The sequence below is a fragment of the Eleutherodactylus coqui genome, chromosome 4 (genome assembly GCF_035609145.1).
Source record: "Eleutherodactylus coqui strain aEleCoq1 chromosome 4, aEleCoq1.hap1, whole genome shotgun sequence".
In the NCBI taxonomy this organism is placed as follows: domain Eukaryota; kingdom Metazoa; phylum Chordata; class Amphibia; order Anura; family Eleutherodactylidae; genus Eleutherodactylus; species Eleutherodactylus coqui.
The window spans coordinates 22,624,399-22,636,782 of record NC_089840.1 but is presented as its reverse complement, the minus strand read 5'-3'; the positions used below and the strand labels follow the sequence as shown (position 1 = coordinate 22,636,782).

The 12,384-nt window shown below is 40.3% G+C and overlaps 1 protein-coding gene across 1 annotated transcript in view; it reads left to right on the top strand.

Annotated features, from left to right (window-relative positions):
- Positions 1-12,384, top strand: part of ROBO1 (roundabout guidance receptor 1) — a 434,821-nt gene that overhangs the window by 307,890 nt on the left and 114,547 nt on the right. Inside the window, exons 7-8 of the mRNA XM_066599140.1 lie at positions 8,044-8,052; positions 8,706-8,830. Coding sequence (XP_066455237.1) covers positions 8,044-8,052; positions 8,706-8,830 — 134 coding nt within the window. The remainder of the gene's footprint in view (positions 1-8,043; positions 8,053-8,705; positions 8,831-12,384) is intronic.

Here is a 12,384-nt window from a genome sequence, read left to right as displayed (position 1 = left end):
GTGACGTCTTCTACATATATGCAAAAGCAGGTTGAGATTCCATGTGTAAAGAGCAGTCGAAACAGAGATAGCTGTCAAACAGGCGGAAGGTTGGGGAGATATGTTAGTAGATTGTTTTAGAGGCTGGAAATAAAACAAGAGTATTGTATGAGATAAGTGAAGAGTCTGATTACCCCAAAAATTCCTCAAGTCTTGGGGCTGTCCTGCCATGTAAATTATTGTCTAAAAATGCTCAGAACACTTTGTAGTGCTAAAAGAAGTAATATTTGTCTTACCGATCCCCCGCCACTGCCGATCTGATGTTTTTTGGGGTCCCTCACCGTTTCTTCATGGTATTTCATGGTCCCTGTTAAGGCAACTACTGCATCCAATCACTTGCTGTCATGGTCCTGCTTGACATGGACATGTGACCACTGCAGCTATTCACTGCTGTAGCAGATCACTGCAGTAGTCAGTGATGGGCTGCAGCAGTCACACGTCCATGTCATCAGGGACTAGCAAGTACAGAGACCAGCAGGTGACCCTGGGAAGTGTCAGATGGGGAATGGTGGGGGATCGGTAAGGTGAGTATTACTTATTTTTATTATTTTAAAGCATTGTTACTGTGGCTGGAAAACCCTTTAAATTAATTTTTAAAATTCTGATTCCGATCTTGAGAATGAGGGTCCTCTTTCCTCATTCTCTCCTTACTAAAGGCTCACTGCACCCCCTAAAGTGAGGAGGGCATTGAATGAAGTGGCGGCTGAGTATGTGCGGTCACGTTCCATTCATTTTCAGTTGGACAGCCGGAGATAGCCGAGCGGTAGTCCCACTGAAATGGATAGAGTGGCAATGTGCATGCGCGACCATCACTCCATTCAATTTCCACATCATTGCATGTGGGTGCAACAAGGTGGACATGGGACTCCGGTTTTCAGGATCAGTGGGGGTCTCAGCAGTGAAATACCCTTTGATCAGACTTTTATAATCTATCCAGTGTATAGGTGCTAAAAGTCAATCGTTTTACAACCCCTATAAGGCCCTTCTACATGAGCTGATGGTTGATCGCAAGAATATTTGTTTACCCAATCATTGGCTTGTCTGCATATGCCAGGAATCAGCCAATGAACTAGCAAACGCTCATTCATCACCCAATCGGGACTTTTATGCAGGCATAAAAAATACTTTCTCATCGGCAGCACATCTTCACTTGTAAACTGGGATATGCTGCTGAAGAATGCCATCTGTATGGGGACGAATGCTCATATGTCCCAATACAGTGCTTATGATCCTCTGCCATATGTGAATGACAGTATTGAATTCAGTCATCACACTATTTGACTATCTGTGCTCATTAGATTGGGCAGAGAATCGGCCATGTAAAAGAGCCCCTAGACCTTTCATAGAAAATGGTATAGTTTTTAGCATGGCAGGAAACTGTAAAGTCTAGAGGAAACACGCAAGCAAAGAAAGAGAACAAGAAAACATGACAGAGTTGCTTTAGGTTAGGCAACAGTGTTGACTAATGAGCCAATATACCACCTGTTGGATTCTATTCTCATCGTAATCTAACACCAAATTATTAAAAATGTTTGGAAATTTAGGAGACTTTCCTCAACATCTTATCATAAATGTAGCCATTTTGGTTTGATACATTGTAACAAGCAACTGTTGGGAGTAGAGATGAGCAAGCATGCTCAGTTAGGGAAATTACTTGAGCGAGCATCTGCATTTTAGAGTAACTTCCTGCTCATCCAAAAAGATTCGGGGGGCAGCGGGGGGAACAGGAGGGGTTGTCTCTCTCTCTTCCCCGCGTTCCCCCCCGCAATCCCCCGCGGCCCCCCGAATCTTTTGGGACGAGCAGGCAGTTACTCTAAAATGCTGATGCTCACTCGAGTAATTTCCCTAACCGAGCATGCTCGCTCACCTCTAGTTGGGAGCTTTTGGAATTTCAATGGATAAATTGTGCAAAAACGATGATAATTATGAGACTCTGTGTATGTATGAACCTCGACATGTTCTCCCTGAACGTCCTGCACTTGTTTCTGTATGTTCCAGTGTAGCGAACAGCTGGGAAACAGATACAAACTTTAATATGTTAAACATGATGTGTTGGGAGTTTTCTTGTCCTGGGGAAGTTGGTTTTAATGTGTGTCCTTGGCACATTTTCTGTTGTGCTGTAAATATTTTACAGTTTTTCATTAGTTGTATGACACAATAGTCTCTGTTGTATGTTATCCTCTAGCTGGGTAAATGAACTTTGTACGGTAATGTCTTAAAGGGCCATTATCCGAAATATACTGATATTGCAGAAGTAAGTGTTCAAGCAGAGAAGAACACCAATGTTTCCAAACAGTGCTCTAAAAAAGCTGTTCTAGTGTTTTACAAAATGTAATAAGTGTCAAGGAACTGTTTTATTCCTGATAAATGGCTGAGAAGATTCACAGAGGTTCATAGAAATTTAAAGGGATCTTCTAGGAATTTACTGTTGATGACCTCAGGATAAGTCATCAATAGTTGATCAGCAAGGGTCTGCCACTTGGGATTCCTGTTGATCAGCTAAACGTCTGGCCGGATGTCCACATCGGTTTCAGAACTAGATGGCTTTGCTCCCATTGAAACCAATTGAAGTGATGCTTTCTATTACACATTTGGCTCCATCTGCAGTGGGAAGCCAAAAGTGCAATGGAAGGTTTCACTCCCATTCCTTTCAATGTTCTATGGGTACTCTAATATCATGGATGTCTGCTCTGGTGATGGGTTCCCTTTAATGGGGTTTTGACAAGATACCATCTTATGCTCTTGTACCATATTAGGACATATCAACATTATAGAGTAGACTCTCCTGTTTAGGACCCCTCACTGTGTCCCAGAAAGAAAAACTTCTCAAAAAAACCATCCGCCTTCTAGGTGGAACTTCTGCCATTGTTTTATTTCAGTACAGTCATTCATGTGAATGACCATCCTGTAATACTACATTTCCCAAAAAATGTCAGGCTGGCCGCTGCTTTCCCCACAGGTATGTGTGAAGTGGGATTGATCGCCTGATAGCCCATAACCCCACATTCTCAAACTGGTTGTGCATCTTGGCATAACCCTTATAAAAGAGTTGTCTCATGAGAGACAACCAATTTAAAAAAAGTAGTAGAAGCAGCGCTTCCTATTATACTTCTGGTTCCTGTTTGGGGTCAAAGACAGAAGTATAATAGAAGGCATTGTTCTCATTGATTTCAATAAAAGCAGGGCACCTCTGGCCCTGACCATTGATGTGGATGTCTGGCTCCACTGCATGGACAGTGGGCAGGAGGATCAGCCAATCGACTGGGATCCCAAGTGTCAAACTAAGGACGATCAACTACTGATGATTTATCTTAAGGATAGGTCATCAATAGTAAATGCCCCAAATATCCCTTAAATCTTAAGGGCCTTTTAATTAATGAGATATTACTATGGAGTAAAGGCAAGAACACTAAAGGGAGATGTCATTAAGCAAACTCCTTCATTGCATCTTTCATGTAGCACCAAAAATCATTGTTGTCAGCAGCTTATCTCCCTTTCTAAACAGGGGACGTGTTGTCTATGGCAGACAAATGATCATATGAATGATTGTTCGCATTCCATAGAGTCTGAATTGGCCCATGTAAAGGCCAGATAGACGAGTGCCGATTTTGACGCTCGTCATCAGGACCATATCTGTAAATGTAAAAGGACACTTATCTGTCTGGAACCTTAATAGATTATAGATGTGGAGTGAAGCCGACAACTAGGCTCCATGTTTTAAAGATTATACATAGAAAATGTTATGGAGTCAAGCTGAGCCAGCATTTTACCATCATTATAATTTTGACATTTGATTAATTTATTTGCCATTTTATTCAGTTTTTTTCTTTCTTGCTCTTTTTGTTGTTTATGTTTTCTGTTCATTTTATTTCACACATTTTTTTTGTTTCTCTTTATTTTTTAGTTGTTTCTGGTAAGTTGGAATTTTATTATTCATCATTTATAATTCATCCTGTTATATCATGGCTGGAGTGCCACCCCATCCTCCTCCTCATCACCGGCCTCCATTATCCTCCAACCAGTCAACTCTATGTTTTTTTGTCACTGGCAAACCAGAAATACCGGTAGGAATTACATCTGTCTCCAAATACTGGTAATTGTGACAAAGCTATAAGGTAATATTCACCTGACAACTCTCTTAGATGTAGAGTTCTTCATCCTTTTAAATGCAGTCAAGTCCTGTAATAATATGAATTAACTTTGGCTTAAAGGAAGCTTTCTGTCTTTTAACCAATTTCTATTAACCAACTTACCGTGGAATGCCTAATGGGGTATTGCAAAATAACAAATCTGATGACATCATTGTGGAATTACCAAGCACCGTTGGATAGTGGAAGCAGACATTTTGAACTAAGAAATAAACTTTCTAAAGGCATATTCTTCATTTTATTTTGAGCATTCTCAGAAAACCAGGACTGACGAGGGGCAAAATACAGTCACTGCCCAGTAGTGCCGTCCTGCTTTATATGTTTTCCATACTCTGAGCATGCACAGAATGTAATAGTAAATATGCCCTAAGTTTCTCTCATTGCAATGCAGGAAAGTAGAAGCCATGGTGCTCGCCTCTATGGCACTAGCCTGGAGGAAAAGTCATTCTCTTCTGCATTGAAATCCATTACCAACGCATGGAACAAATATGTTGCTATGTGCTCGTCCGACATATTGTACTCCTTACAAATAGCAGGTCCGTATAATTATACATTAGAAAAGCTGAAGGACTGTTCAGATAATTACAGTTGGTGTAGTTAGTGAGTCTGGGATTCTTAAGGGGATTCATATAGGGAAATTCACTCAGTGTACTTTTCCAATTTTTTCAGTCTGCAGTTGGCCCATGCAAAAGTACCCTAAGGCCTCAGCCGATGCGCCCGTGTGACTGACAGTTAGAAGATGGCCGTACGTGAAGACGGCCGTCTCTCTCCAGCGCTGATCATAGAACACATGACCGGCAATGGAGCCGGTCACATGTTCTTCCTCCTGGCATTGCAGAGAGATGTCCGTCTTTAGGTACGTCCGTCTGCTGGTGTCAGTCACACGGGCGCATCGGCGCCGGTGTACGGGTGCCGATGTGCCCCTGTGACTGAGGCCTTAGACTTGTGTTTCTTATGCAAGTCTTGAATCTAAGTGTGTTGAAGCAAAATGTGCCAAATTTATTAGGAGTTGCGTACAACTTCAATTGACTATGAACCAAAATTCAAAATTACAGCTGCCAACCTCTGGAATATGTCAGACTGACAGTAGACCCGCTCTCCCACCTAACACCACTCGCTGTTCTCTTCACTTTTCAAAAGTGGCAAGAGAAGGTAAAAGTCATCATTTTTTGCACAGTGTGTGCCAAAATTTGTGACTTTTATATGCCAGGATATTGGAATGAGTGGTTTAGTAAATTCCTCTTATAGTCCCTGCCATGGGACTGCAACTCAGTTTGTCTCTTCTTTCCCGATTGGTAGTCCTAACCAATGCCAAGCTCTAGCTCTCCACAGGCACTGCAACATTAGTACCATGAAACTGCCCAAGCTTCAACCACTTACCTTTCCGAGAAGGTTTAGGTAGGCGATGCTGAGCACTGTTGTATCAGGATGGGGGTAGGGGTGCACTGACATTAACCAACACTAAAATAGATGCCAAGGCTCGAACTGGCCACAAAGGAACAGGTGAATCCCCAGGTGGGCCCTGAGCTAAGATGGTCCTTCTATTCCCTGCACAGGCTGCATGATCTATACATATTGGGTAAATGGAAATCTACCAATTCCTACTTGCTGCATTTTCCATTTACTTCACTGGAGACACGCAAACATAGCCACCTTTCTATTAAAGTATATGGCGAATGCAGCAGTGAGTGGTCATCAGATATTTGCATATGGCTGAGCAGAGGTCCCCCAGAATGAATTTTACTGGTGGGTCTCATGCACTGTAGTCCGACTCTCGGTGCCCCTATTAGATTTTTGCTGTGGTGTACTTATGTAGATGAGACCATCATTCATTAGAGAATTTGCCCTGACTCCATACTATACAGTAATACAGATAGATTTCTAGTGCAGGATATATATTCAGGATGTCTTCTTGTATATACTGCTACTACATTTTGCATGTCTCTAAGTCAGGATGAAATTTTGAAAAACAAACTCTGAATGCAAAACTCCGACTCACAATTGCCCTGAGCCTTTTAGATATCTCGGCATGAACATAATTTACTTCGCTGAGGGAAAATTATATGGCATAAAAGCAAATAATTCCACACGGGTGGGCATCAAAGCTGATTTAACAAGGAAATTTTCTGTGGTCGTCAAAAGCAGCCATAACAGTCCTATGGCTTTGACTAAGTCATTCTGGCTTGTTTCAGATTCCACTGCATTGCTCTCATTTTCCATAACTCCTCCTTTTAGTGTGTGAATCCTTTTCTTTTGCTTGTGAATTGAATTTTCCATTCATATTCTGCCATAAACTTGCTTAACTAATACTAAGTAGTTAAAGTTTAAGTTAACATTTATATTAGTGATTCAGAGGGATTTATGGGAATTCTGTAAGTGCCAAATGACAGCATATATCCTAAGTTCGGTGTGTGCCTACAGCATCCTCCCGAAGTTTGGAAACACCCCTCCAAATTGTAAAATTGATAAGAAAAAGTCAGAAATCTTGATGCTTTGGGATGTTCATGTTTATTGAACTAAAAAAACTAAATAAAATCATCTGAATCTTCCGACTGACTTTTGGAAAGTGGAAATAACGTCACATTTTTGACCGCTTGAAGCCTCCATTCTTTGTTTGTATGTTAGACTTGTACAGTATACTCTTGAGATATGGTGGATCAAACTTTAAACCAGTTGTACCAAGATAGACTTTTATTACCTATCCTAATATCCTTGTCTTACTGCTGAGACCTTCACTGATCCCAATAATGACTCTTCTTGTCACTGTAAGGTTGTTTCTCCCACTCGGTGATGTCAGACTGAATGGAGCTCTTGTCGGCATCCGTGGTGCCACTCTGTTAATTTAGATGGGGCCGACAGAAGTATAAGTCGCTTGGATATCTCCATCAACCCCATTAAAATGAATGGACTGGTACCGCGCATGCCATAGCTTTATTCAAGTCTTTTCCTCATTGTGGGGGTGCAGTGAGCCCACGGGGGAAATGGTATCCTGTTCTGCGAATCGTGGGGGATTCAGGGGTGGTGAGAGCCCAACTGATCAGACTTTCACCAGCACTCCTATGGATAGGTGATAAATGTCTACCTTGGTACACCTTCTCCAAGTTTTTCTGTGGGATACATTTCCATTTTTTTTCTGAAGAACCTCCCAGAGATGTTTCTGACTAGTGTTTGAAACTTGGGGTGTTTCCAAACCTCTGGGCAGTACTGTATATATTAAATGTAGTAGAAAATATGTGTACTGAGAAAAAATATAGAGAATATCCCATACATTAGACCTTGTTGCCATTCTATAGAAGGGTGGTGGTACATGACTCAAAAATGTTGGCCAACCAAACTGTCAAGGAATCGGATAAATGTCTCACTTGGATATCACATGTGATGGCTGATCAAATATCTACAGACAAATTGCAAAAGGTTGTCCGGGACTTTTACTATTGATGACTTATCCTCAATATAGGGGGCATGATTGAAATGTTTAAATATGTTACCGGTATAAATAAGGTTCGGGAGGGAAGTGCTTTTATTAGACAGTTAAACACTAGAACAAGGGGGCACCATTTGAGATAAGTTGGGGAAAAATCAGAAGCAACATCAGGAAATAGTTCTTTTTATAGTTTTAACTGCAAATGTTTGGAACAAAGTTCCAACAGATGTGGTTGGATTATCAACTATAAATTCAACTGATTCAAGCTGCCTGGGATAAGCATAATAGCATAAGGGCAGACTAGATGGACCATGTGGGCTTTGTCTACCATCAGTTTCTATGGTAGGAATCCCGAGCAGCAGACCCCCACTGACCAGCTATTGGCGACATCAATAGGTCATCAATAGTAAAAGCCTGGAAAACCCTTCTGAGTGGGTCCTAGTTCTGATTCAGTCACTAACCCAGCTCTGTGGTGGGTCAAGAAGGAAGACTCATTGTGACTTCTTTGCTGATTTTCCTCTTCTAGTCAGAACTGTGTTGCTCCAATGAAATTTAGTAATGCTATAGGAATAATAGGGTGCATGGATGACTCACGATCCACAGGTCACAAGTATCACTATGTAAGCTTCTAGTTTACAAAATCTACATCTCTTTCTTTTTGAGTGCAGATATTTCTATTTCTACTCCAAAGTCATAATTTCTGTGTAACATGAATAGTCGTTACTCTAACACCAGCCACAGATGGTTCTTTACGCATCCTGTTTATTGCCTGCTAAAGTGACCATATCAACTCTATAAACCATCTAAAAAGAAACAAACCACAGCCGTTTGCCAAGTGCAGTGCAGATGTGTCACTTTTATTCTCCATTTGTGGTGTTTTGGAACATAATGGAGTAAAATGCATTGATCTAGCTTCAACCGTACGTTGAGATAGCTTTGACTTCTAGAGTCACATTCTTGACGAACCATGATCCATGATTGGGGATCAGCAGGTCAGCCTTTCAATAAATTCCATTTTTTGTAAAATGTTGACATTTCTGAGTAGGACGAGAGATTTCAGAGGCCAATTTCACTGACCTACGTATTTTTTTCAGAACCTCCAAATTTCGTGGTGAAGCCACGTGATCAGGTGGTTGCGTTGGGACGTACGGTCACGTTTCAGTGCGAAGCAACAGGAAACCCTCAACCCGCTATCTTTTGGCAGAAGGAGGGCAGCCAGGTAATGTATTTTTAATAGATGAACAAATACCCATGAAATTGAATTGACGTGCATCAAATCGCCATCCAGTTTCCCTCGTAACTGTGTTATGTGCCGAAGTGTGAAGTCTGGATTAAATTACTAAAAGCACTTTTGCAGATGAATGCAATTGATTTGTTGCTGTGGATGAGCATTCTTGCTAAATTTGGATATCAAAATGGCTGTCATTGAGCTAAAGAAGGCGCATAGATCATTAACAGCGGCAGATGCATAAATGAACTGACAGGTACAATTTATTTCATGTTAGACGTGTATTATTCCAAGATAAACAAGGGTTTGATTACAGCAGTTAAAGGTCATTCATTTATCAAGCAGCGACCAAGGATTTCTCATTACACCACTGAGTGTTATGAAGTTTCATGCTTAGGATACGGCTTTTAAAATAGATATGTGAGTCTCACATGGCAGAAGAAAACACGGCAAGGTGCTTGGAAAGGGCAGAATATTAGGAATTAATTAAAAAGTGATTTAAAAAAATTACAAAAGTATAAAGAATATAAAAAGAATATGTTTGTAATTCTATACAAAGCCAGACTGAGTTCATGTATCTATCACATATTCAACAGTCACTTTATTAGATACCTCATTCTAGTAGTAGCGCATTCGACTTCCCTTGGTCAACAAAACCATTACAATTTGTCAAAGTGTCCATCCACAGGTATCAGAGGGCCCATGGTGTGTCAAGAAACCATTGCCCAAACCATTGCTTCCCATCCACCCACCTGAACTGTTAGCTGACAGGAAGGGGTCATCGATTCATGCTGCTTGCTTAAAATTCTGACCTCCCATCAGCACGGAGCAACAAAAATTTCAATAAATCTGACCAGGAGATGTTTTTCCACTGCTTGATGGAAGTATGTTGGACCTGCTTTGGTCTTCAGAACGGCAGCAATTCCACTAGGTGATGAAATCATTCTGCAGGAATATTGGCCCTTGTGGACCCGAAGCTTCTTGTAATTGTGGCAAAGTAGATGGAGGTTCTAAGAAGTTCTTAACAGCTGACAGGAAGGGGCATCGATTACTGCTGCTTGTGTCGAATTCTGACCTCCCGTAGCAACAGAAATCTGGTTTCATCTAAGCGCTGTGGAATATGTTGGCGCTATACAAATAAAGATTATTATTATTATTCATCTGACCAGGAGATGTTTTTCCACTTCTCTGTGATACAATTTCTGTGCTGTTTTTCTCCCTGGAGTCTCACATTTCTGTTTCTCTTAGTCAGTAATGACTCTCCAACCAGTCGTTTGCTGTTCGGGTCCAACCATGCTGAGGAACAATGAATGTTAGTTGGAGCACCAGTGTTGTTTTCGGCTGCAGTCTGCCTGACTGTGTAACACCTATTTGCCAGAACAATTCTTGATTTTCTCTTCTGACCCCTTTCATTTCTGACTTGTTTCCCTACCTCTGGATGTTTTTCCACTATCACACTATTCTCGAAATACTCTTCACACAATGCAGTATGAGAAAACTCCACAAGGTTGGCAGTTGGATCCCGGCCCCGGCTAGTCTAGCACCGATGACCAGACCTCATTGGAATCACTCAGATCGCTGGATTTTCCCATCTAATGTAGATTCACATTGAAGCTGATCCACTGAAAACTTGTCACATTATTTAATGCTGCACTCCGGGGTCACGGCTCTAGTTTTCCAAACAGGGAAGCTCCAATAGACAAAGGGCCGGTAGTTCTAATTAAATGGCCATTGAGTGTAGTTTAGATTTATAATGGAAATCATGACACAGTTCTGCATCGACTGCACAATGGCTGCCAGCAGAACCCAATGTAAGGCATCGACTTATAATGAGGTCCTTTTGGTTCTATCGAGATGCCAGTTATGAAGGAATATGTGATGAAGGCTTCGACTGAACCTATGATGGAAATGTGAAGACTGAACCTATGATGGAAATGTGAAGACTGAACCTATGATGGAAATGTGAAGATTGCTTATCATAAAGTGATTACTAAGGGGAATAAAATATAAATATGTATTTATTTAAATTTTTTCCCTTTAATTAAATTATTTAAAAAATTCCATAAAAAATGATTTAAAAAAACAACAAAAATTAAAATAAAAAAATAGACAAGTAATTGTTTGGTATATACTAATGTAAGAATGTTTTGTATATAACAAATGTTTATATCTTTTTTTTTCTTCAAAAGTAAAATAAAAAAAAGCTTTGATATTCAGACTCAATAAGATATAAAAAAAATAAAAAATTGATAAAAAAAAATCTGCATGTGATTGAGTACAACGTAACATAATGGTAATTCATATCAATTATCGACACCTTTGATTTGTGTCTTAAAAATGGTAGTTCCTCAGTATTTCGCATCACAAAAAAAGGCTTCATCGCATTTACCTATTTATTTATCATCAGTTATCGGCTAAAATAAATGACTACATATTTGTAACCCAATTTCCCAACTTTCACCTTGAGAGATAATAGAGCAGGTACCTTTAATGGAAGGATGATACAGCTGTTGCAGCGAGCTTAATGACATCTTACATGTGTATTTGGTGATATTTTGCTGAATGCATTGAACTGTGAATACATTTGTATATAATTATAATGGGGGATGTGCTGGAGGAAAGGAGATAGAAGGTTGGTTGAACATGCCTATTACTAGAGAACAGAACATTCCTATCTCTGCCTCTGCAATTTGTATGACTCTGTCCCTAGGGTGCAGTGAAATGAAGTGGGATTAAAATCAGATTTATTTTTTTTTAATTAAGAATTTTTGAATGTATTTAACATAAAAATAGATAATTCTGAAAATGTTATTTAGATTTCCGGTATTGTTTTGTGCAATGCACAATTTGGATGGGAAATGGGATTTGCATTCAGAAATATATAGTATATATAAAGCACCTCTAAATACAAATCCCATTTCCCTTTAAATATCTATTTTTGTAGAAAAAAGTCAATAGATGAAATTAACAGAAAAAAATTAGTTGGTGTTTATTCCAATTTTAGGCTTTTTTCCAAGCACTTATATTTAAAAAGTTTTCCGTTAATTTCTCACATTATTATTAAAGGGGTTGTACCAAGATTACAAATTATTCCCTATCCACGGGATTGGACATAACCCGCTGACCGCTCCTGTCTCCCTACGGGTGAGGAGGAGACTAAAAGGAGCTCTGGTCACACAATCGTGCTAGGACTCTATTCACTTTCAATGGGACTGCAAAGATAGCTGAGCAGCACCCACCGGGATCTTTCCGTCAGCCCCATTAAAATTAATGGAGCAGTGACCGCGCGTGCTTGGCCAATACGACATTCATTTTGACGTCACTGTGGGGGAAAAGCAACCCTGTTAGTGACAAGCATAGCAGGAAATGGGAGTCCTGTTCTCGAGATCAGCAGGGGTCTCGCTGTGAGACCCCCACTGATCAGTAAGTTATCCCTTCTCTTGTGGATAGGGCATACCTTGTAATCTTGGTACAAGTAAATGGTTAAAGTTTCTTCTGTATATGCCCTGTCATCTTTTATGATGCTTATGGTAAGATGGGTCTCC